The sequence below is a fragment of the Podarcis erhardii genome (assembly GCF_964252035.2).
Source record: "Podarcis erhardii genome assembly, chromosome: 6".
NCBI lineage: Eukaryota > Metazoa > Chordata > Lepidosauria > Squamata > Lacertidae > Podarcis > Podarcis erhardii.
Genome location: NC_138510.1, coordinates 41,112,082 through 41,136,411, shown reverse-complemented (window position 1 = coordinate 41,136,411; position 24,330 = coordinate 41,112,082). Strand labels below are relative to the sequence as shown.

Genomic DNA, 24,330 nt, shown 5'->3' with positions numbered 1-24,330 from the left:
ATTCTGAGGACAGTTATTTGATTCTTCTTCTCCACTGCAACAAGAAAAGTATGCCTATATGCCTGCATGCCTTGTTTTAGCGACACACACACACACACACACACACACACTTTCAATAGTAGTTTATGTACTCGGGTTTTTGGAGTTCAACAAACAGCATTACTTTGACCTCCCTGTGCTCAAATATTGCCATTTATAAATATAACATACACAACCAGTTGCATTCACAGCAGGATTAGGGCCTGTACAATGAAAAGTAATTTAATCAACACTATGCTGAAAATTTATGAACTATTACCTCGCAGTATGACGGACAACAAATAAATCAGTTTATTGCTTATGCCCACACTGTATTTTAATATTACTACCGAAACTTTAGTGAATATTAGCCTTGTGCATCTTAGATCAAAGCAGTGTTATAATTGGGGTGGCTTGACAGCAGACAGACCGGCAAGAGCTAAACTTAGAGACATAATTCAGCTGAACTAAGCACTTTTGAGTCATGGATTCTGTTGAATCATGCACACTTTCTTTTTCGTTTGGAGTACCTCTAACAGTGCAATCCAATACAGGTTTACTCAGAGGTAAGATCCATGAATTCAATAGCGTTAATGCATAGACAAGGACTTAGGATTGCACCCTAATTTTCTCATTGGATTTTTCTTCCTATGCAGCATCCGACTGATTATCCGTGGAGTTTGGAAGGCTTGTTATCATCCTTTGCCTGCAACAGTTTGCTTACACAACCCAGATGGTTTCCCAAAATTGTTTCTTATCTTTTACAAGCACCCATTAAGCTCTCAATAGTGAATCAGATTGTAAGTCCATTTAGCCCAGCACTGCCTGCTGTCTTTCACAGCCCTGCTACTTCAGATCATTTGACAACAGATGCTATTGATTGAACCTAGGCCCTCTCCAATACTTCTGGCATGGATGGATGAACCCTACACAATGCTTCCATGTGAAGACACTCATGATTCCTTTTAAAGGTCCAGCATATGTTCTGAAAGTTGCTTTAGAGCAAGGGTTAGGGTTAGGGTTAGGTGGGGTGGTGGGACCCATAGCTCTCCAGGTGTTGCTGGACTCCAGCTCCCACCAACTCCTGATCACTGGTCATACTGGCCTGACGAGAATTGGAGTGCAACAGCATCTAGAGGGTCATTGCTCCCCTGGTTCCATAGATCTACACCTCTACTTCCCAATTCGTAGAATAAAAATAATACTCCACTGCCAAAGTCTCACATTCTGCATCAGATGTGCATGGTGTTGCTTGTTTATTTGAGGCTTCTTTTCAGGAGATGCTGAGTGCAAACATTGAACAAAGTAACAGGTGTTTATAATCTTTATGTCCTAGGGTAGCTACAAGAATCACAGGATTTTTAATATTTGTGCTTAACTAAGTAACACATGGTGCTGCTTTTTCACTGTTTGTGTGTGTGTGTACACACACACACACACACACACACACAACGAATAAACAAAATGCAATTGTTCTAATGGTTAAGCTAGATGTTCTTCAAAATACTTAGCTGCCACTTAAATCTGGCAGTGGTGCATTGAGCTTCCCTTCCATAATGTTCTGCAGTTACCCATACCCCATTCGGGTGTCACCTGATCCTAAACTCATTTACTAGTAGGGAGCAATGTCCTTTGAACTCAGTAGGTCTTACTTTTGAGTAAACATGGTCAGGATCCTACTGCACAACTGATTTGTTGGGAATGCTGTTCCCCCACTTTTTGCCTTTCTTATTTTACAACTGAAGGTCTTGATCTTTCTGACATTTTAAGTCAATTTCTCACTTTAAAACACATTCTCAGAGTGAATTTTGTGATTTTTTTAGGACAGGTGTTACCTTAGCAGATTTTGTGTATACAAAGGGTGCTCTTATTAAAGCTGCAAATATTTTGTGCTTTAAATAAGTTGGTATTAAACTGAAGTCAGTTCCAAGAGAAGTTGAGTTCCATAACCTGGGTAAACGATGCTCACTATTTGCTTTGCTTCTGCTGGCTGGGAGGAAAGCAACAGCTTAAGCCCCCTGCTTTGGCATCAGAGATTTCACCAGGCTTATATTGGAAGCCTTAACAGCTAGAAGGCAGTTTTAAAAATAAATAAAAGGTGAGAATCTCCAGATACTGAATTCTGTTCTTGTGGAACCACAGAATACACACAGCACACCGACTATTACTATATACAGCTCGTATAGCTGATAGACAGTTGAACCTGCTGCAAACTGGTAGCAAAGGAGTTGCCAGGGAGGCATTTTGGGGCAGAAGGTGAGGCCCTCACTCAGCAGAATGAGCAGGAGGGCTCATAGAAAGTACAGCAGGGCTGGTGTACCACATTTTGAAGTAAGCAAATTTACACCATAGAAAGCAAGAATAGGGAACCCTTTGCAGCCTGAAGGCCTCGTTCCCTTTGAGGCCACCTGCTAGTGGTGGCTGAGGCCAGCAGCAAAAATGGGTGGAACAACAAATGTAAAAGTTACTTTTGTGCAGTGGGCTAGACCAACACACACACACACACACACACACACACACTTCTCTATCATCTACCTAGAAAAGTAGGAGGCATCTGAGTTCATGGGCACATACCAACCATGCAAAAATAATCAGTGTAAAAGTGAGAATTGTGACCTAGAGAACTATGAGGACCAGATTTGGAGGCTTTTCACCCTGATCCAAAGTGTGTGTGTGTGTGTGTGTGTGTGTGTGAGAGAGAGAGAGAGAGAGAGAGAGAGAGAGAGAACACTCATTAAATTGAAAGTCTAAATTACCTCACTGCACCACTTACTAGCAGACACTTCCACTGTTATGAATAACTCAGTCTATAACTTTTGGAGGGTTTCACATAATGATCACACCTACACACCAAGAAAACGTAAAAACATAACCGACTTCTGGAAATTCATTCAGCACCATCTTCCTCAAGCTATCTTGCAAACACCAACAGCACCAGCAAAATCCAGGAAGCATTTGGAATAAGCTGCTCCCTGAACTTATGACTAGCTCCATTCAAGTGAATGAAAGCAATGTGGGGACTAGAGTTGTAGGCTCACCACAGCAAAGATTCTGGATCTGCACCAGGCCCTAAAGTGCCCTATAAACTAGTGTGCTGAAAGTATCAACACAGCTTGAAAATTCTCATATTTTTTCCTTCTTCCAAAGAGGATATTAGTACACTTTTTAAAAAATCATGCTCCAGATAACACCTACATCATTCTGAAAAAGCATAATGTTCTACCTGTGGCTACTTAGCTGCTTCTGCTACTTTAGACTTCAGTGCACTACTGGCTAGATGCAATTCAAGCCATGCCTGGTTACTACCTTCTTTCCAAAAGGCACTGTGCCACTAGCTACATAGGGAATACTCTTGTGCCAGCAGTAGAGAAACCAGAAGGATTTGGGTTTTTTTAACCTGGCCCTGCATTTACTACATTCTCTTTCAGCATCACTCTCACTGCTCGTTTCTTCTTGTAAACAACTGGAGAAACGGGCAAACACAGTTACAAATGCTGACGCTTGGACACTATTCTTTTAAGCCTCTTTGTTTCTTGATTGCACGCATTAAAGGGGATATCTGCAGGTCCAGAAGCTAGGGTCTCTGTTTTCTTTTGTTAGCATTTCTTTGCATCTTCTCCTTCCATCAGGAGCAGGGAAGCATGCCAGTTCCCAGGCGATGTCCTCACACTTGTTGGCCGTATGTGCGCTGGCAGAGAAAAAGCTATTCAGTAGGTTTCCTCGAAATCTGGCCTTTGAGCAGAACCAAACATTGTGCTGCGCTTGCACGAGGGAAGCAGAAATACCTAGATTTAAGAGCTTCCCAATATGTTATGCAAACATGGGATTCTGGAAGGCAGCCAACAGCACAGAGTCAGTATTCACTGCCGGCGCTCTGTAGCAGCATTAACTGTGGTTCCTAAAGAGAGGCCATGCACAACCCCTGACTCAGCCAGCAAAACAGGGAAAAGAAGTCATGCAGGCCAACAGATAACTTGCCACCTTTTTTTAGTGCAACCATGAGCGATGGCAATGTGGAGCTCATTCCTTGATCTTCTGTACATAAACGCCATCCTGTAGGACACGGGGAATAGCAAGCAGTTGCAGAAGCCAGGGGGACATACTGATGGTGGGTAGCTCTCTGGAAAGCGAGCGAGGGCTGCCTTTTGACCTTCAAATCCTAGTCATCCTGTACAACAGGATGCCCAGCAGATCAGACGGTGTAAGGTCAACAGGTATTATTACCCTTTGAAGTGCTTTCCCTCTGCCTTGCTGGGATTTGCACATCGTGTTTCTTGTCTGTGTGAGAGGCGCACCATGCAGCACGTCGCTGATGACATTTATCGGATGTACTCGTCTTCAGAGATGCTGGACGCGTCTTCATCCGTGCTTTCCTCTGAATCTGGCAAGTTGCCCCAAAGCAGTAAGTTTGTACCTTAAAAAGAAAAGGCAAAAAAACTTCCATTGCACTCTCTCTGACCAGGATCTCATGCTAATGAAGCAAAACACGTTGCCGAAGGAAGCTACAACCCTAGCCATAGATAAAGGCTAAGAAACAAAGTAACATGAACATGCAGTTTAAGCCTATAATTCCACCTCCGTATTTAAATGCCACATTCTAGAGGGGGGCTGGTCAACCTTCCAGCATCTAGGTTCCTATAAACTAGGGGTAGGGAACCTTTTGTAGCCCAAGGGCCATGTCCCCTTATAACAACCTTCTGAGGGCCTAATTAATGCTAGTGGTGGGTGGGGCAGTGAAGCAAAAGTGGGTGGTAAAATGTCTACAGATCTTAGCCTTTACACATTAAGCTACATTCCAGCCATACAAAAGCCAGAGGGTTGTACAAACCATGCATTATCACAGCTGATTTCCAGCCAGGCAAAAGCACTCAAGAAGGGCATGGGTCAGTGTGAACTTTGTGGAGAGTCCTGAAGGCCAGAGATAGGCATGGGTGGATGCATTCAGTCGCTGTGCCTGAGGTTCCCCAACCCTAATATAAGAGAATTTCAGCAAGTTGTAGCTTCTTATGTCACAGAGCGGAAGAGCTTTGAAGAATAACAACTACCAAAATCTCCTCTTTTCCCCTGTTAAAACAGGTTTGGGAAACGGTTGGCCCTCCAGATGTTGCTGAACTGCAATTCCTGCCAACTTAGGCCACTGGCCAGGCTTTCCAGGGCTGATGGGAGTTGTAGTTCAGCATCATCTGGCGGACCAAAGGTTTTCCTCACCCCTGTTAAAAGATACAGTGGTCCTACTGCTGCAGCAGGGACAATTTCTTTCTCAAGAAAACAAGTTCTATAACAGCCTTCCTTCACTATAAGGTAGTTTAAATGAGAGAGGTTTGCACAACCCACCACCGCGTGTGAAAAGAACACCGGTGGTCAGGTGTCACGGGACCTGGCCCCACTCTGGGTATATTCCTCAGTGACATACCTTGCCATCACTGCATGCAGCAGAAATGCTGACTGGGGCAGTGTTCATCTGACGCCTGTTGTGCAGAAATCAGTACACACATATAGAGCCCTTTCGCATAGCAGCTGAACTTGTGAACAGCAGGGAAGTGTTTCTGTTGCAGGCAGTGGTGAAGTGTGTGGCTTGTGGGTGGTATGTGCTTCCACTGTGTTCTTTCCCACATGCTCTGTCTTATATGCTTTAGTTGACATTCCTGCATTGCAAGGGGTGAGACTAGATGACCGCTGGGGTCCAATTCCAACTCTAGGCGTCATGGGCTAGGAGTCAGCTTCGCCTGCTGAACATCAGCCTGAAGGGGGAGAAGGCAGAGTGACTCTACCTGCAGCTGATCAGCCTTCAAGAGCACAGAGGAGAAGACACTGGTGAGAACCAGCTTGATGCAGCTGCCTTAAGCAGAGCTCCCAGCAGCAGCCAGATGCTGGTAACAATGTTTGTAGTTTCTGGCCCTACCTTGCTGGTTCCTGCTCGTCTTGACCCCATGATCATCGAATTCCCTGACTTCTCTGACCATGTGAATTGCTGTTCGCACAACCCTAGGAATGGACCAGACTTTGGATACTGACTCTACCTCCAGGCAAGTATACCTGAGAGACTCTTTTGGTTGGTTGGCCTCCCACTCCACTCAGCTCTGCACATTGTTGCTCAGAAATGAGACTATGACGCTATGATTCTATGATTCTGTTATACCGTATTTTTTGCTCTATAAGACGCACCAGACCACAAGACACACCTAGTTTTTGGAGGAGGAAAACAAGAAAAAAAATATTCTGAATCTCAGAAGCCAGAACAGCAAGAGGGATCGCTGCGCAGTGAAAGCAGCAATCCCTCTTGCTGTTCTGGTTTCTGGGATAGCTGCGCAGCCTGCATTCACTCCATAAGACGCACACACATTTCCCCTTGCTTTTTAGGAGGGAAAAAGTGAGTCTTATAGAGCAAAAAATACGATATATCTGAGGCATTGTTCTCAAACATGGCAGTTCAAGAGGCAGTTTTTGCTTGAGTATTTATCACTTCTTTTTAATTCATGCTTTCCCCCTTTGGATTGCTATTTTATGAACTGTGAACTCAGATATGGTGCTAAAAACAAATTCCTGGGCTGAGTGCTTGTGCTCAGAGGCACCCTGTTCCTTAACTTGGAAGTGTGTAAAACCCCTGAGTATGATGACGTTTTAATAAAAATTAAAGTAGGTCCAACAAGCCTTAAGTATGTCTAACTCTCTTGGTATACATTTTCTAAGAGGCACCCAATTCACCGTAGTACAAGCTTTGGAACAGAACACTCCAAGGGGATAAGAACAATAAACTTTGTGCGTGGAATGAAATTTTTCATACCGGAAGAATCGAGCCTGTTGATTCCAAAAACAGTCTGGCTGTGAAACATCCAGAAGTGCCCATTGTTGCAGGACAGCAAACAAGGTTTGCATGGAGCGATCACATGGTATCCTACGACATTCCCACTAGAAAAGCAAACAAAAAGTATCTGACACACAGGTTCTTAGGTGAAAGAGTAGACAGAAGAGTAAGCTCTAAAATCAACAGTAAAATGAATGTCCTCATGGTAAACAGCAAGTTAATAAAACAGGATCCCACCCCATCCAGTAAAACTAGTTGTGAATGTTTGACTAAATACTGAGCAAGATGCCTTTGGGAAACAGTCCAGAAATAGCCTGTATGTTCAGCCTGAAACTTTCTTTTTAACCCCCAAATGGGCATCTATATTATGAATGTATTAACAACAGATGTTGCCTGTTCTTAAATATAAAAACTATTTTATAGAACATAAGCTCACCTCACCTCATATCACAAAAATGGGAAAATACTGACCTACTGATCCCTGTGGCTCTAGAAAGCATGGCATATAATGATTATTGATGTCATGACAAATTCATACAGAGATGACTAAAACCAGGACCATTTTATGGTAGCTGATAGATTTTTAGAATAAAAGCCATTAAATTGAAGAAAATTGAATAGATATGAATCTATACTGAACTTCTCTACATTTTCTCTGATTTGGGGGTGGGGGACACAAGCCACAGGGTAAAATCATGATTTGCTAATTATTGTGGGGTTTCATGAATATCTAATAAGCGGCCACAGAGAAGGCTATCTTCTGCCCCATTGGCAATCTAGCTGCCTTGATGTGTGCAGTATTGTAGTCAAATTCCTTTGGGTTTATGTATTTCAGCTACTACTGCCCCCTCCCTATTTTAACCCTGTCCCTGTTCCATCAACAGCATACTGACATGCAGAAATTAAGGAGGAAAAACTCCTTCCCTCTCTGCACAATGAAAATCTTCACCTGCCACATTTCTGCCTGTCTGACTGCTATTAAAGCACAGAATGAAAGCCAGGAGAAAGGTGGGCAACACTACAAGTGAAGATAACACATGCCAATACTGTAACCTATTCTGCTTTGTACTACCATAGTTTTGGAAATCCTGAGGATATCAGAATAGTCCAGTCATCCCAAGTAAATCTGGGAGCTCTTTATGCCAACCATTTTATTGCTGGAATTTATCCTGGACATTGTCAGCCAAGGACTTCTGTGATGATTGATAGTTAAATTCAAGCGAATGTTAGATAATCAGGTTCGCTTCAGGCTCTTGCACACAAATGAATGAAGAGGTAGCGGCCGCACAGCTGTTCCAAACACTATGCTAAGTTAAACTGCAGCATTACTTACTTACCATTTCAAACAGGCCACATTCTTCAGTTTACATTTGCAGATTTCTGTGAAATAGCAGTTTCCAATGAAGCCGACAGTACTGGGGGGAGAAATAGACTGTAGGTAGTTTAAAATGAACTTGATCACAGTTTCACAATGTGAAGTATTGTAGCAATAAAAGTTCCAGCAGAATGCTATTCCCTTTGTTTATTGTTAGTTTACAAATCTATATGTGCCAACAGCCACTGTAAACCTCCCTTTGCTAACAGCCATTGTAAGCAAGGCAATATACAACATAACTGTACATTGATCCAGCTTTTAGTTTAATGAGTTTTGATAGGTAGTCTTTTCCTTGCATTGTCTCTTCAAAAATGATCGAGCTGAGTTGTCTGTTGGAGAACTTTAGCAAACCCTATAAAGTTGTGATGCCCATGACTTATATGAAACGCTGTTTCACTCTAATTAAGACAAGAGGCATTCGTTATTGGCTCCTATGTTGCAAGGAGGAGAAACTCTTGACCCATGAGATGCTAATGAATTCCAACTCTTATCGACCTCAAGAAACATGGCCAATGGCCACCACTCCACACTCTGAGTAGTAGTGTAGGGAGCTGCAGGAGACAGAGAGGGACAGGAAGCAGTGGCCCCCTTCTTTCTGTGCTGGGCATGGAAGAGTCCAAGCGTCCTTCACAGGCAGAAACACAGGGGGTTGCTGGAGGGACAGACAAAGTGCTCTGTCCTTGTGCCTCTTAGCAGTCCTCTCACCTGTCTAGGTAAGGGGTTAAAGGGAAAGTTTGGATCAGGCTATAATCCTCTTCATATTTACCAGAAAACAAATCCCAGTCCACTTAGTGGCATTTACTTCCAACTAAACATGCATAAGATCACATTGTAAGAAAGCAATTTTCTTCCAAAGTGGGCCTAGTTCTGAAGCAAATTTTCCTACAAAAGCTCCATTAGTTTAAAGGATTGCACCACATGACAATAAGAGGTTTCAGGATTGTTGCCTAAGCTTGCAAAAGGAGCAAATCAGATAAGAGGTCAAAACTGCCTTCGGCGCAAAAACAGCTTGAACCCTGTAGTTCAAGCCATTGTGATCATTCCACAATAGCTAAGAGAATCACTATTGCTCTTTAGTAACAGTAGATTAGTCTGCTTCAGCCCTAAAAACATCTCTAAATTGTGTGACCCAGCCTCCTGGTGTAGCCAGCCAGGTGGAAGAGTACCAGCCAGTGCAATATGTTACCATAGAGCTTCCGTCCAAGAATTAGTCTGTTGATATTTGTTACTCAATACAGCAATTTCGTTTCTGGTTCTCATGATGAGGCAGAGGGAGGTATGGGCTCTACAGCCAAGCATGACCATTCCATCAGCGTTGCAGCCCAGAGCCACTTTACCTATCGCTAGCCATGAATCATAGCAACAGAATGAGATGAACAGGTGTAGAAGACTTATTAAGAGTGCCGACAGCATCCTGTACAACAGAGGAAGCGACAACCAATCATTCCATCGGCACCTGCAACTGAATAGTTTTCAACAACCATTAATCTGTGTTTGCTCTTGGATGTGTGTTCCTTTGCTTACAAATGAAGCAGTCTGTTCATTACTGCATTCCTGACAGGATTAAACAGTTTTTCTGTATAATTCACAGCAAACAGACCTCTTCCCAGAGCTGATCTATATTAGACAGAAAATTAAAAACTATCCCTGGGAGTTGCCATGGTAGATAGGATTCAGGTGGCAGGCAGCTACGACCAATAATCAGTTATAGTGTTGCCATGTTTTATTTAGAGTTTCAAAATGTAGATGCTTCTCAACACTTAAGCTCTCCCTTAACCGCTCAGCCCTAACAGAGTACAGTACCCCTGGCTGCCATGCTAATCAATTATTACATTATAAAGAAACCAATCACGATAAATAATTTCCCGAGGCACTAAAACATAGCTTTCCTTTTAATATCGCAGTTTGAAGTAAGAGGTTTGCTGAATTCCATTAACACATTTCTGTAATAGCAATAGTCAGAGTTGTTTCATTGTTCAACATTATCATAGAAATGCCATTTGTAACCACACAGAATAAGTTCAATTAAGGTTTTGTCAGTTACTTAACATTTATAACATATAATATTGAAGTGTGGGGAAAGTCTCAGCTAAGAAACATTTCTGTCATTTGATTAAAATATATATTTACTTGTATTGAACGAATCTTGATGTTGGCTTTTGGAAGACTTTTAATTTCAAGCTGTTTTGTGTCATTTTTAACAACTCGTTTTACACTTTGCAGTTCAAAATTATTTTACTCTTTGATTTTATATTTGCTCTCTTGAAATCTGTACGTTTCCCAGAGCACTGATATACAACTATTATGTATGGGCCAGGAAAGATAATAGCTCAGTACTAGAGCACAAGCTTTTCATGCAGAAGATCCCAGGTTCACTCCCCAGCATATGCAGGTAGGGCTAGGAAAGACTCTGAAACCTTGGATAGCCACTGCCCATCCTTATAGACCAGTGTTGGCCAACTGTGTGTTCCAGATGCCCTCTCATTGTGATCACTGACCATGCTGCCTGGGGCTAATCAGAGTTGGCTACCTTGGTGTAGACAATACTGAGCTAGACCAATATCTTCTATGTCTGCTCATCTCTTTTGAGTCCATATAACACAGATTCCTATGTATATATTAAACAATAATAAATTTCCAGTTCTACCCACCTGAAAGCCAAGTGGAGTTCTCTTTGGCCTTGTATATCAGGCATCCCCAACCTGCGGCCTGCCCAATGTTTTGGCCTACAACTCCCATGATCCCTAGCTAACAGGACCAGTGGTCAGGAATGATGGGAATTGTAGTCCAAAACATCTGGAGGGCCGAAGGTTGGGGATGCCTGTTGTATATCTTCTCAAATAAATTACCAGCAGTACTGGCTGACCATTTTACTCTCTGGGAACTCAGTCAATAATGATAGTAAAATTTAGATTCTAAAGGGCTGTCAGATGGAAAACGCTTGTTTTCTCTGGTTCTGGAGGGTAGGACCACCAGCCCTCTTTGTTCCTTGTTGCCCACACTAATGGATTTGAGTTACAAGGAAGGAGATTCTGACTAAATCAGGAAGAACTTTCTGACAGTAAAAGCTGTTTGACAGTGGAGCAGATTCCCACAAGGTGGTGGACTCTCCTTGGAGATTTTTAATGAGAGGTTGGATGGCCACCTGTCATGTATGGTCTAGCTAAGATTCCTGCATTACATTGTTGGCCCTTGGGTCCCTTCAAACTCTATGATTCTATTATTCTATGGTTTGTCAGAAACATTAACACTTCCACCCCCAAGTATAGGCCATCTTTTTATCCATATGAATTACTGAATGTGCAATCATATTGCTGAAGCTTGAGTAAGGCACGCTGATGGCACTAGCTCTCTGTGACAAAAGTTCCATTAGTTAAGGGTTCCCTTAAGAAGTTTTGATTAAATATGATTATGATTTCCTACATGTACAGTATATTAATGTCATCACCAATGAAACTTGCCACCTTCTTCCAACATTCCTTCCTTCCTTTTCTCATGCTTGAAAGTTGCACTTTGATTCACCATCACTGAGGATGTAGGAAAGCAGAGACTATGTCTTCCTGTGGTTTATACAACACCCCCCATTGTGCTTTTGACTGTTACCACAACAAATACTGTAAACCAGAAACTGACTATTAAGAGAAGTGAAAGTGACAGTTCTAGCATACTGCCACTAAGTTCTCCTACTGTTACAGCGTTGGTGGTGCTATTCTAATATTAGAATCATGCCCCGCTTTCATAATTTAAGATGATTAAGGAAGACAGACTACACAGGCTGCTGTGATTTCCAGAGCTGAACATAACAGAAGTTGTGCAGGCCTGCTTTAGAAAGTCCATGTTCTGAATATTTTATTTTGACCTCAAGTCTTGGATTCTGCATTTTTACAAAACGAAAATATTTTCCTACATTATGGCAGATATTATAAGGGCTGTATGCCACACGAGTGCATGAAAGACCCAGAAGGACAGAAAAGGTTAAGACATACCTCTTTTCATAGTCCATGCACACATGTGAGTTAGGATAGCAGCCACAGCATCAGCAACCTGGCAGATCAATTTAGGTGATTGTAGTGTAGTGTATTCTGCCAAGACCCTTCATTAGTATTATTTTTATTTATTACATTTATATCCCACTTTTCCTCCTAGCTCAAGGCAGCATACAGGGGTCTTCCTGTGCCCTTTTCAACCTCACAACAACCCTGTGAGGTAGGTTTGGTCAAGAGAAGGTTTGTCTCTATGGCTACTTTGAATTTTGTGTGCCAGATTGTAGTCCAGCATCTTAACCATTACACTATACTGAGTTAAGAATGAGAAAGACCACCAAAACTGGACCTTAGACCTAATGCAGATAAGTCACTATGGTTCAGGGACAATGAAGTACAGTGGTACCTCAGGTTAAGAACTTAATTCATTCTGGAGGTCCGTTCTTAACCTGAAACTGTTCTTAACCTGAGGTACCACTTTAGCTAATGGGGTCTCCCGCTGCTGCTGCTGCGCCGCCACGTGATTTCTGTTCTCATCCTGAAGCAACGTTCTTAACCCGAGGTACTATTTCTGGGTTAGCGGAGTCTGTAACCTGAAGTGTCTGTAACCCAAGATACCACTGTATATCCTTGAGGTTGTTGTTTTTTTAAAAATGTGTGAGAGATGCCAAGCAAAATACTTACTGCGGAACAGAAAATTACAGCCAATTCAAGATTCTCCGAGTCTCCTTGTGTTGACTCACCTGGTGGGAGGGATGTCTGTGGAGTAGAGATCTGTCTCTGTGTCAGCCAGGAGAACAGCTTTCATGCCCCGGGAACTTAGCACTTGCTGGCAAAACCTGCAGCATAGCACAGTCACACATCTGTCTGCAAAACTGCAGCTGCTGGTGGACATGGCAAGGCTGGTCTGATCCAGAGGAGATTCCAGGGCGCCCCTGTGCTTCTTTCAGTAGGGAAGAAAAATAATTTGTCTTCTGGGGACAGCAAGGTCCTTCTCCCCCACGGGACTTACTGGCACTCTTAGTATATCAGCTTTGATTACCAACCCTCTTCGTTCCTTGTTACCCACGCAGATTAAAGCCCTTATCAAGTGTGGTGATGGTCCTTCCAATCTTCTACTGGAGGCTACCTAATCAGCATTAAACAATATTAATTATTAAATGGAGGGAGATTTTCTCCCTCCCCCAATCTAAGTCTGTTTCCCTTATTTAGTTACTATCTATTTCTTCAAACTTATATGCCCCTTGATTACAAAGAAAAAAGTGATATACAAAAAGATAAGATAGTAAAATCAAGAAAAATTTCCGATATTTTAAAACATTCAAAAAGTTAAAATGCTAGAACTGATTGAAATCCACACCAGCATTTCTAAGCATCTGTGAAAGCTTGCGCAGACAATAACTAATTTAGCTGGCCGGGAAAGGAAGACAGCGAAAGCACCAGGTTGATATCAATTGGCAGGGAGTTCCAAAGTTTAGTTGCTGCCAAATGCGGAACGGGTGTTATGTGGCGCCTGCAGTAGTGCTAATTCTGCTTTATTTCACTGCCTACACCCCGGGGTCCTTCCTATCATTCCCTCCTCCCCAACCACCGAGGGCAAGAAACATGCCCACCTCCCAATTAATCCTACTGCCCCCAATTTAGGATTCTTTAATTCCTCCTCAGCCACTCACTGACTGACTCAGGATCCCCCTGCTTCCTGCCAGCGACCCCAACGTGGACGGCTCCTTTCTTTACGTGCGCGAGGGATGCTCAGAAGCAAGACCTCGCGTCGCCTCCCAGTCCCCTGTCAGTTTGAATCTGTGGCTTTGCCTCCCATTGGGGGAAATCTGGCCCGCCTCCGGTACCTGATTGGTAAAAAAGACAACAACCCACGTCTCCCCGCTTGCCATTGGATAAATTGACCATCTCTCGTTCCTACCTACGTGCGGGGCATGAGAACGCGTCCCCTTGCTTACCATTGGCCCACACGGGGCTCGTATTTGCATGCCCCGCCCCTTCGTGGTCGCAACCCGCTTCTGTCCCCTCCGAGCATTCTGAGTGGCCCCGTCTCCGTCCTGGGTGGGCGGTGCCAATACGGAAAAGTGGCGGGACCGAGGCTGAGGAAGGAGGGAGGCGGGGCGCGGCTATTGGCTGGAGCGCCCGCCAGCTTTCGGAACCTCCCTTCCCGATTGGTGCTCCTCTGTGGAATGGGCGGGGGCGCTGGAGCGGGGCTGCGGAGGGGAGCGGACCGTGGGAGCAGCGGGTGGCCTGAGGAACGCGCCTCATGGGGGAAAAGGACTCGCCGTCCGAGCAGCAGCACTGCAGGTAACAGTCGCGTCCGGGACGGAGGAATCCCGAGTTCGGGGTGAGCCCGTGGCAGATTCCCTGCGGTAGATCCCCTATCCCATAATATCCCCTTAGCGGGATCCGCCCGCCTTTTCCAACTTGGCTGCAATTCGTGTAATGCTAGCCTCCCGCCAGCACAAGGAAGCCCACTCCTTCCAGAAGGCTGTACAGCAGCAGTCTCCATCCTATAATACTCTTCCCGCGCGCGTGTGTCTTGTCTCCCTGGTTCCCTTGGTAGCCCGCAGCGAGCACAAGCGCCCTGCTGGAGCCGTCCCGTGCTCCAGTCCACCGGGAGAGGGTCAGTGTCCCATCCATCCCATAATATTCCCCACTGCGGCAAGCGGGGGGTGGGGGGAGCCGGACTCCCTGCATCCCTTACTCGCCCCGAGGGAGAAGCATTCCTCCACAAATAGCCACAGCCCCGTCGAAGCCCAGCTCTTTTTAAAGGGATCCTCACGCATCCCCGGAGAAGGCAGTTCTCTGCGCTCGCAAACGAGCCTTGAAGCGGTTTCATTCCAGATCAGACAGTCGGTCCAAGCTACGAAGCTCAGCGGCGTCGACACAGACTGGCAGCGGCTCTCCCAGCTTTCAGGGGAGAACCTTTCCTTCCCGGCCCTACCTGGAGTCGGAGCGGATTGAACCTGGAGCATCTGGCATGCGAAGCGTGTGCTCTGCGGCTTCCCGAACTAAGTCCGCGATACTCTTATTCCCAGAAGATAGTCTCATAGCAGCGTATCCCTCCTTCTCAAATATAGGTCCTTAGTTCGTAATATTCCTGGGTGAGCAGCTCCTGTGGAGGGATTCCCTTGCCCCATTAAGTTAGTTGTCTAGTGTTACTTGCCAGACAATAATATACCTACCTTCTCATCCTCCCAGGCCATAAACCCTTTTCCTAGTCTGATGCATTTCCTCTTTACATCATCTCCCTGAAAAGTGCAGCACCAAGAAGGAAACGCAGGGCTGGATTCCTAACTTCCCATAGATCAGATCTGTACACTTACTGTGATCCACCAAGCTGAATACAGCTCACCACCCATGTGCAATGGTTTGCTGTGGACTCAGTAAACCTTCTGGTTTTGCTTGGGACTATTGGGCGGGTGGCAGATGCCAGATTCTCAAGCACTTGAACCAACTAATTGAATGTTTTCAGCTTGGTGGGTCACAAGTTGTGCAAGCCTATGACGTAAATAAGGACCAAGAGAAGAAAACAGCATATATCCTTCAAATGTTGCTGCATTTGACTTTTGATTGAACAGCTAACTTCTTGTAAAGGAGAAAGCAGAGCCTTGAGCTTGCAAAAAGTAAAGGTAGCTGTATTGTACCATGAGAAAAATTCAAAAAGTATATTAGCACAATACTTTTATTAGGCCAACCAAAATATCACAAAATAGTGTGCAAGGTTTTGAGTTCTTCAGAACACTACGTCAGGGTAGACTTGGGATGGTGGCTATGGTTATGCTTCTTCTTCCCAGCCAGTCTTGTTGGAATCTGATAACATCCATGGCACCTAAAATGCCTCATTGAATGTCTGCTGTCTATTTCCACATTCTCCCTTGAGGCTCTCACTCATGGACATCACCATCATTAATTTTACTCTGATGAAGAATACTGGATAATTCGAAAGCTTGCAAACTATTTTGTGATATTTTGGTTGGCTTAGTAAAGGTATTTCCCTAATATGGTTTTTGACCTTGCAAGGGGCTATTGGGATGGTCTACAAGGTTTTAGTGATTTCTCTTTGTATTTCAGGGAGGGCTTTAAATGTGTTTGCATAGTTACTTCACAGCTGGCTGACAGAATGTGCTAGCACTGGGCAGAAATATGCCAGATTTCGATTGTGTTTTCATGCTGTACCTCTTCATCCTAACTCCAGTTGCTTGGGAATAAACCCCATTGAATTTAGTAGGATTTACACCAGAGTAGACATGGTTAGGATTACACTGTTATTCCTTCGACAGTGAGCCATTACCATTTCCTGTCTGTTGGCCACATTCTTTCTCTCTTTGGATGTGGATCCAGGTTTTTCGAATCCCCTTTTCTTTACATTTGCTGCCAACAGTAGCTTGTAATTCAGAAAAAGAAGTTTTGTCCTTACTTTCCTCTGCTTGCATCTCTCTTGCACATACTGCTCTGTTTCCCCAGGCTCCACATCAGCTTTGATGTCTACAGCAGATACATGTATCCCTCCCTCCCTCTTTAATTTGCCAGCGTTTTGGGGTTCAGTCCTCTAACATTAACAATGATGATAATAAAAAAAATACCTAAATCTGGTCTGTTGGCTGGACCAAGATCTGCAGCTTTAGCTACACCAAAGGGGATTAGTCTTGTTTATACAATGGCTTGTGGATTCATTTTTGAGCTCCTGTAGTTCAAGTAATTTGAGGATTTGGGTCTGACTTCCCTTTTTAGTATATCATATTGCTCTGTCTCCAGTTGCTGTTTAAACTAACAAGAGGGAACGCAAAACTGCTTTTGCAGGGGCTGTTTTCCTTTGTCTCCCCATCTCCCTATTTTCTTGGATTTAGGAGGTTCTAATGATATTAACCCCATCCCCCCAGCTCTCTACCTAAAATGTAACTATTGTACCCTTTTCTTCAATTGGAGGCATTTTTTTATGCTGCAGTTTGAGTAGCTTGCATTTGTACTTTGCACTTCTAGCTTTCAGTCACATTTGTTGTTTTGTATATGCCTGTAACTGGTTGAGAGTCAATTACGTATTTGAATTTGCAGGCAGTTGAACTGAAGAAAGTGACTTTGGAGCTTTTCATCTCTTCTACCATTTGGGATTTAATTTGCATCATCTCTGGCTCTATAAAAAGAAAAAGAAAAAGTCAAACCCACACACAACATGTTGTTGCGCAGAAAGACTTCCACTCCCTGGCTGTGCTATTAATGTTAGCAATCAGGAAAAGCCTTTGGGGGCTGCAGATTCTCTGTAGTCTGATGCTGCTGCTGCTGCTGCCGCCACCGCCACCACCACTGCTGCTAAGGGTTTTGGTGCAGGGAATCCAAACTGCTGCCTTTTCTGTCCGCTGAGCTCTTCACATCTGCATGTCTCTGCTGCTCACACACACTCCATCTCCCACCCTCTCTCCATGGACTGATTGCTGTTGAGGGAAGACGAGCCTGGCCAAGTGATTGTTTTTGGGAGGAACGCAAATTGCATTTATTTTGTCGTATTTTGGAGGATCTGCTCTGAGGATAATCTTTTTTTTGCTGGGGGGGGAAGGAAAACATGACGTCGCCAGCGAAATTCAAAAAGGATAAGGAGATCATAGCTGAATATGACACTCAAGTCAAAGGTAAGCATATATATATATATATATATATATTCTTTAATGTGAACATGGTGTGTTTCTGTGTGTGTTTCAGTCTGCAGTTGCATATGCAGGCGCTCATGCTACATTTTTGGGTGTGGAAGGGGAAAGCATTTGCAGATCGCCAGGAATTTGCAGTGCTTCTCTGTAGTGCAATGTTAGAAGGAATTGACAGTGATTGTTGCTTCTTTGGGTGGGTTCTTGGTGTATCCACCCCACTATCTTTTTTATATCTAGCTTTCATTTTATGGCACTTTTTTGCTTGCGAGTAGGCTAGAGGAATATAGAACATACATTTGTATTTTTTAAAAATCAATTTTGATTGTAAATGCCCCCTCCCCCTGGGGAAATATATGTATTAGCCTAAGAAGCTTTGTTGAATTTCAGCTTAGAGGAGCTCTTTTACAGCTGTATGCACCAAAAGGCTTTCACTCTTCATCACCGCCTTCTGTGTGTGCCTGTTCCACACACCTCTGGCAGCTGGTTGCAGTGCCCTTCAATTGAAACTGCATATATTCAGTGATAAAGTGTTTTGGTGATTCTGTGCTCTTTCTGCAAGATGTCCATTAAAGGCTGTTCTATGTTTGCAATGGCAACAACTTGATAGGCGTGCTCCATGCAAAAAATACCTTGGTGACATTAGGCAAGTGGGTTTGGTTTCACATCCTCACATGTCCTGAGTGACACAGTTAGGAGACGCTTGCCTAACCCTTTTGTGTCTGCAGAGTTTTCAGCATTACTTCATACATGTGTTCATAGTGAGACCTCATTTCTGCACGTGTATAGCCTGACACAATGCTTCTTGATAGGGGAACTTTGAAGTAGTAATTTTAATGAGAAGTCCTTGATCTGCTTGACTGTGTAGGATGGCATGAGAGAGTGATTTTGAGTTTGTGGAAAATTAACTGGCTTCTAATTGTGAACTACATGTGCTCAAGGGCTTTTCTGCTCTCATTTAAGTAATTGCAGAGCTATTGTGGATTCGTCGCCTCTTGATATGATATGATCTGAGAGAGATCACTGTCTTCACCATGTTTTAACATACAAAAAGCAAGACTTTTTTTAATAGGTTCTGCTGCTTGGACTAAATATGGCTTTTTAATAAAAGTGTTCTGGGATTCCTGGGTTGGAGGCAGTAGCCAGTGAAAGCATTTTTGTCTTCCACTCCTCCCCCCCCCCCAATGGTAATGTAATCTTTTGCTTGGCCAAGCTAGCAACCAAGGTTTTAGGAATTCCAATAGCCAACAGGAGGCATTGATTCAGAAAAGCATGGTATCCATCCAGCAATAGATTGCTGTCTGGGCTGGAAGAGTAGGTGGTCTTAAAAATGCAGTTTTCCAAATATATGTAGAGACTTGGATTTCCTTTGTTTCAGGATGCAGCAGGGAGGGTTCCCTCTTCCAGCTTGTTGAAACAATGCAAAAGGCATTTGTTCTGTTCTTAGTGACTCAACCTACTGCTCAAGTATTGTAGCTTCCATTCTACATGGTGGTCTGTATTTAGGGAAAGGATTTCAGGTATGCAGGAAAAAAAGAAAAGTCTGCTTATTTTAGCAGTCTGTTTGCAGTTGTAGTGGTAAATAGAGCTTGACATTTGGATAGGAACTCCGATTAAAAAGTATTGTTACTTTTTCTTTTTTAAGAAAACCACTGCTGTTTCAGCATGGTTTAAAGTGAAGCTCTGTCCCCTGCTGCTAAAATATTTAAAATTCTTATTAAAAATTTTGATTTTGAACATGGGACTAAATCATGCACATTAAACCTTTCCATGTATGCAATCCTCTAACACTGAATGAGTACTGCCAATAGGGGAAATGTTATTGGTGGGTGGTAGGATGCTGGAGGGGAAAAACAACAACACCTGGCCCAGTCATTGCAACTGCTGGACAGCCTCTCTCTGTTTTGAGTCTACAGGACACTGACCATGTGCTTTCCTTATTTCTTGAGCTCTGTTGGAAATTATGGGCAAGACCATTTTTAATAGTGAATACAACTTGAGAAACAGGATTTCTTTTCAGCAGAGTCTTAGAGCACTGCCAAGTTTTACAACAAATACTCAAATGGTGGTGTTTTTATATTGCAAACCGCCCTGTGATCCTCTGATGAAGGGCGGTATAGAAATTTAATAAATAGTAGTAGTAATAAAAATAATAACATTCATGGAATAGTTACATCTCTTCTGATGAGAGATGCTGTTCTATGGAAAACAGACTGGTGGCTCCTCTTAGCATGGCTCTAGCAATTTCAAGGAATTACCTGGACCTGAGTAGCCACTTCCAAAATGTCATCCTATGCAAGGCAAGAGGAGAGAGCTGTCCGACTATGTTCTCTGCCTGTTTCAAACATACATAGACTTTTCCTTCCCTTTTTCTTTTTGCTAGAGTTTGGGCAAATGGGCTGGTTCCCCAGGAAGAATAGTGAATCACTACTTTCCTATGTTAGTTTGTTTCCTCCACCTGCAATTCTTCACTTTTCTTATACCGTAGTTCTGTACTTTGATGCATCAATTTACAGTGGTAACTTAGTTTGTTCTTAAACCAAAGCATTATTAAACCAAGGTGTCCTTTCCCATAGCAGCTGGGGACTCAATTTACAAATGGAACACACTCAAAGGAAGCGGAACATGTTCTGCTTCCAAGGCAAAGTTCACAAACCAAAACACCTACTTGCGGGTTTGCAGCGTTCTTAATCCAAGTTGTTCATAAACTAAGCTGTTCTTAAACCAAAGTACTAGAACTAATCCATGGTCATTCAGAAACCTATACCCCTTCTTTTAGGATTAGATTTCTTAGACAAAAGGCCTTCAGGTGCAGCATTTTTCTTGAGATTGCTTCCCTATTAGAATATTGTGATGCTAATACAGTGGTACCTCGGGTTGCATATGCTTCAGGTTACAGACTCCGCTAACCCGGAAATAGTACCTCGAGTTAAGAACTTTGCTTCTGGATGAGAGCAGAAATTGTGCTCCAGCAGCGCAGCGGCAGCAGGAGGCCCCATTAGCTAAAGTGGTGCTTCAGGTTAAGAACAGTTTCAGGTTAAGAACGGACCTCCGGAATGAATTAAGCATGTAACCAGAGGTACCACTGTATCAAACAATCCAAATTTTCTAGTATCTTGTGAAATGTGTGTGTGTGTGTGTGTGTGTTTATGTAAGTAAAACTCAGGAGTCTGACAGAAATTTCTTGAAGGGAAAGAGTCATAGAACTAAGTGGACAAGTGAGAGGAGGGATCATGTTCTTGCTGGCTTCCTTCCAGGTAATTGAGAGCTGTCATAGTTTAAGCTTCTTTGAACATCTTCCAATGAGTGGCTACTTCTCATGAGGGCAAAGTACTCTGCTTATGCTCATGAATGCTCTTCATAGTATTACCTGATTGGCAACTCAGTCACCAGACCAAATTTTAAGGTTCTAGGGCACCTTGATTTTTGCTTTTTTGTCTGGTGGTAAGGAGCTTTTTATCATATGGTTGAACTGAAAAAATCAGAAGTGGTTTGTTTGGGTTCTTTTGTCATTGCGGAAAAACATGTTGCAATTAAAGTATACATGTGAAGTTTATTGTGATGGTTAATTAGTGGAGGAAAACCACTGTTTTTAGTGATGTGTGAATATTTCACATTAATACCTTGCCTTAGTGAGCTATCAAGATGTCAGACTCTGCAAATGAAACCTCAAGTTCTAGTAGCTTTTTTGAAACTACCTTACTAAAACCTTAACATAAATGCTCTATCAGTTGGAATACATGGTAGCTAACCACTTACTTGCACAATTGATATTACTGAAAGTCAGAGGCTTCTATCTGCTGGTTAGCTGTAAACTTAGGGAGTATAAGAGGTGTGAGCTATGTACATTACAACAGATGTTGTATGAGAAACTCCAAGCTTTCTCTGTTACATTGATGATCATGAATATTTTTGCAGCTGTTGAAGTGTAAACCCATCTATGGCTTGTTAACCCATCTATCACTGTAATTCTGGGATCTCCTGTGCCATGGAAGACTGTGATTAAAAATACATGGTGTATTGGATGATGGAATATGTTGAATAGCTGAAATGGGAGCCAGGAAGGAGAATGTTGTCTTTCTTTGAAGATAAAGAGTTCCGCAAAGCTAGAAGGGAGAGAACCATCACTTCCATATGGAACCCTCAATAATACGAGTTCCTTGTTCTGTCTGAATGCAACCACAGATCCATCTATTCAGCACTTTATTCCTTTTCTTCAGTGTTTCCTTGCTTGATGATTTTTGTTTTTATGTGATCTTTCACATGAAATAAAATCCACTTCTAGAAAACTAGTAGAAGTTTATCGCTCTTTCCTGATTTAATTGCTCCCAGAAAACAATCAATTTGTAACCCTGTGAACCCAGAAAAAAAGAATGTTTTGCACTTTAATATTCTCATGGTTTGTATGGATCATGCCTCTGCTGCTTATGTTATGAAATTTTGGGTGGTATTCTGGCACACAGTTCTTTCCACTATTTTCTTGGGGGAACAGAAGCGCACATGCGCATAAAGGGTGGTGACATATCCTATATCCATTGTTGTGTCAAACCATGCCCACTGGTATGAATGAAACTGAGCATGGCATGGTGCTATATCAATCAGAAAGCTACAGCTCCCTCACACAACAGGTAACGCAGCATAAAAGGAATGTTAGAAATTGGGACAGAAGTGCTAGCATTATAACCAGGACAATTAACTCAATAAACACCATGTGTAAATGAATGAACCCTGTATTTGTTATACCACCAAGCTATGCGTGATGGTATGATTTCCATGAATGCTTCTTGGACTGTCTTAAGAGTCATGGGTGTAGTCACGATTTTTGTTGGGGGGGGCAGAACCTCAGTTAGCTATGTATTTATATTGAGTTTTATTGATTTGGGGGGGGGACAGCTGCCCCCCTTGTCTATGCCCAGGTTAAGAGTACCACTATTATTTGTGGCTTAATTGTGTTAATGGAAGGTGGCGCTGAAAGCATACTGGTGCAAGTAGATAAATAGGTACCACTGCGGTCGGAAGGTAAACGGCATTTCTGCGTGCTCTTGCTTCCGTCACGGTGTTCCGTTGCACCAGATGCGGTTTAGTCATGCTGGCTACACGACCTCGAAAGCTGCCTGTGGACAAACGCCGACTCCCTCGGCCTGAAGTGAGATGAACACTGCACCCCATAGTTGCCTTTGACTGGACTTAACTGTCCAGGGGTCCTTTACCTTTTTACCTAATGCCATCTAGATACACTGGGATTAAGGACAAAGAAGCAGGATGCTACACTTTCTTTCCCACCTCACATTCTGATGAATTGTTACATTTAATTGATTTCCTTAAAGGTGGAGTAAATTCTTGACTGTTGGCATGTTTTTACTGCAGGGATAATTTACCTTCGGGGGGGGGGGAGAGCTGGAAGAAAGCTTCCAGCAAACCTAAGCAATTTAGTGAAGTTCCTATGAAAGCTCAAACTAATCTGTACAATGGGGATGAAAATGGTGTACAGGATAAACTTGGTCACCCATTCAGTCTGCTTGACACTTCTTCAAACTTTTATAAGTGAGGCTTAGTGCAGCAGAAATTCAATTATTGTTACAAATATTCACTTTTCAACCATAGTTAGAAGGGTTTAACAAACTGTAGTTTGGGCTAATGTTGTTGAGCATTAATACATACATACACACATAATTTTATTTGTATGCTGGCCTTCTACATTTCAGATCATGCTAAGGAGGCTTACAACATGAAAAAGTAGACAAGATGTATATTTATTTACGGCTATTAGCCCATAAAATATGTACAAACATAAAAGCACAGAAGCATAAAAACCAATACATCTAACGACAGAAGAGGAACACCACGATGCAAGGGTGGGACATTGAGCAGTGACAAATAACAGCTTGGGGCCCGGAAAGATCCAAGGGACGGTTCACAGAAAAAGGAGAACTGGAGACGAGATCCGTCATGCACTCTCATCATAACTGTCCGATTAGTTTTTGTTGTTGTTGTTGTTTTTTGGTGGTTTTTGTGTGTGAGATAACTGCATTCAGGAATCTCGCCACCTGCAGAGTTACAGAAGGATCTGTATCCTGCAAAAGCAGTGCGGCATGTGACTCAACAGGCCTGCCAACCAAGCGCAGTAAAGCAGGACCCAGGAATTTAGTCCTGGCTATGCTATGTAAGGGACAGTTGAACATTATATGTGGAAGCATGAAAAAGTACACTATTGCAACATTACCAAAGTAGTCACAAACAATAAATAAAACATCAAAAAAAACCCCACAACCAAACTGAACAATTTCCACTTAAATCACAAGATCTAAAATAAAGATACAAAAAACCAATGGCAACAAACCCCCATCAACAAAAGCCCCCAGCCCTGATGTAGATATACAGTAATTCATTGCTACCAGCTGCCTGATAAAACATACTTGATGATGGTAGGATATAGAATGGGGTCTGGGGAACACTGTGCTCATCGATGGTGCACAAACATTTTTCTTGGAAGAGCCAATAATAGCA

At 43.0% G+C, this 24,330-nt stretch overlaps 2 protein-coding genes across 11 annotated transcripts in view; one reads left to right on the top strand and one right to left on the bottom strand.

Annotated features, from left to right (window-relative positions):
- Positions 1-312: 312 nt before the first annotated feature.
- FAM72A (family with sequence similarity 72 member A) lies at positions 313-15,605 on the bottom strand. Of its 5 annotated transcripts, XM_081865283.1 has the most exons (7): positions 15,370-15,605; positions 12,925-13,124; positions 8,161-8,238; positions 6,803-6,927; positions 4,243-4,432; positions 1,426-3,706; positions 313-1,123 (listed from the first exon to the last, which is right to left on the bottom strand). In XM_081865283.1, the coding sequence occupies exons 1-5, from the start codon at positions 15,388-15,390 to the stop codon at positions 4,338-4,340; spliced, it is 519 nt and encodes a 172-aa protein (XP_081721409.1). In that variant the 5' UTR covers positions 15,391-15,605; the 3' UTR covers positions 313-1,123; positions 1,426-3,706; positions 4,243-4,337. The 5 variants fall into 5 exon arrangements, with proteins under 5 accessions (XP_081721409.1, XP_081721408.1, XP_081721411.1 ...); XM_081865282.1 differs by lacking the exon at positions 313-1,123 and having other exon boundaries at positions 1,239-3,706; XM_081865285.1 differs by lacking the exon at positions 313-1,123 and having other exon boundaries at positions 1,239-3,706; positions 12,925-13,310; positions 15,370-15,604.
- SRGAP2 (SLIT-ROBO Rho GTPase activating protein 2) overlaps positions 14,383-24,330 on the top strand; it is a 200,819-nt gene continuing 190,871 nt past the window's right edge. For 3 of the 6 annotated variants that reach the window (XM_081865208.1, XM_081865206.1, XM_081865211.1), the window contains exons 1-2: positions 14,384-14,488; positions 17,240-17,811. In XM_081865208.1, the coding sequence (XP_081721334.1) occupies positions 17,745-17,811 (67 nt within the window). In that variant the 5' untranslated portion in view covers positions 14,384-14,488; positions 17,240-17,744. Of the gene's footprint in view, positions 14,529-17,239; positions 17,812-24,330 lie in introns of all 6 variants that reach the window. The other 3 variants (XM_081865210.1, XM_081865209.1, XM_081865207.1) reach the window with 2 other exon arrangements.

Coding starts and splice junctions, on each gene's coding strand:
- FAM72A (XM_081865283.1), bottom strand. CDS start 15,390: ATGGCCTGGGAGGATGAGAAG. Junction 8,239..12,924: donor ACAGACATCCCTCCCACCAG/GTGAGTCAACAC, acceptor TTCTCCCCCCAG/TACTGTCGGCTTCATTGGAA. Junction 6,928..8,160: donor AATGTGGCCTGTTTGAAATG/GTAAGTAAGTAA, acceptor TTGCTTTTCTAG/TGGGAATGTCGTAGGATACC.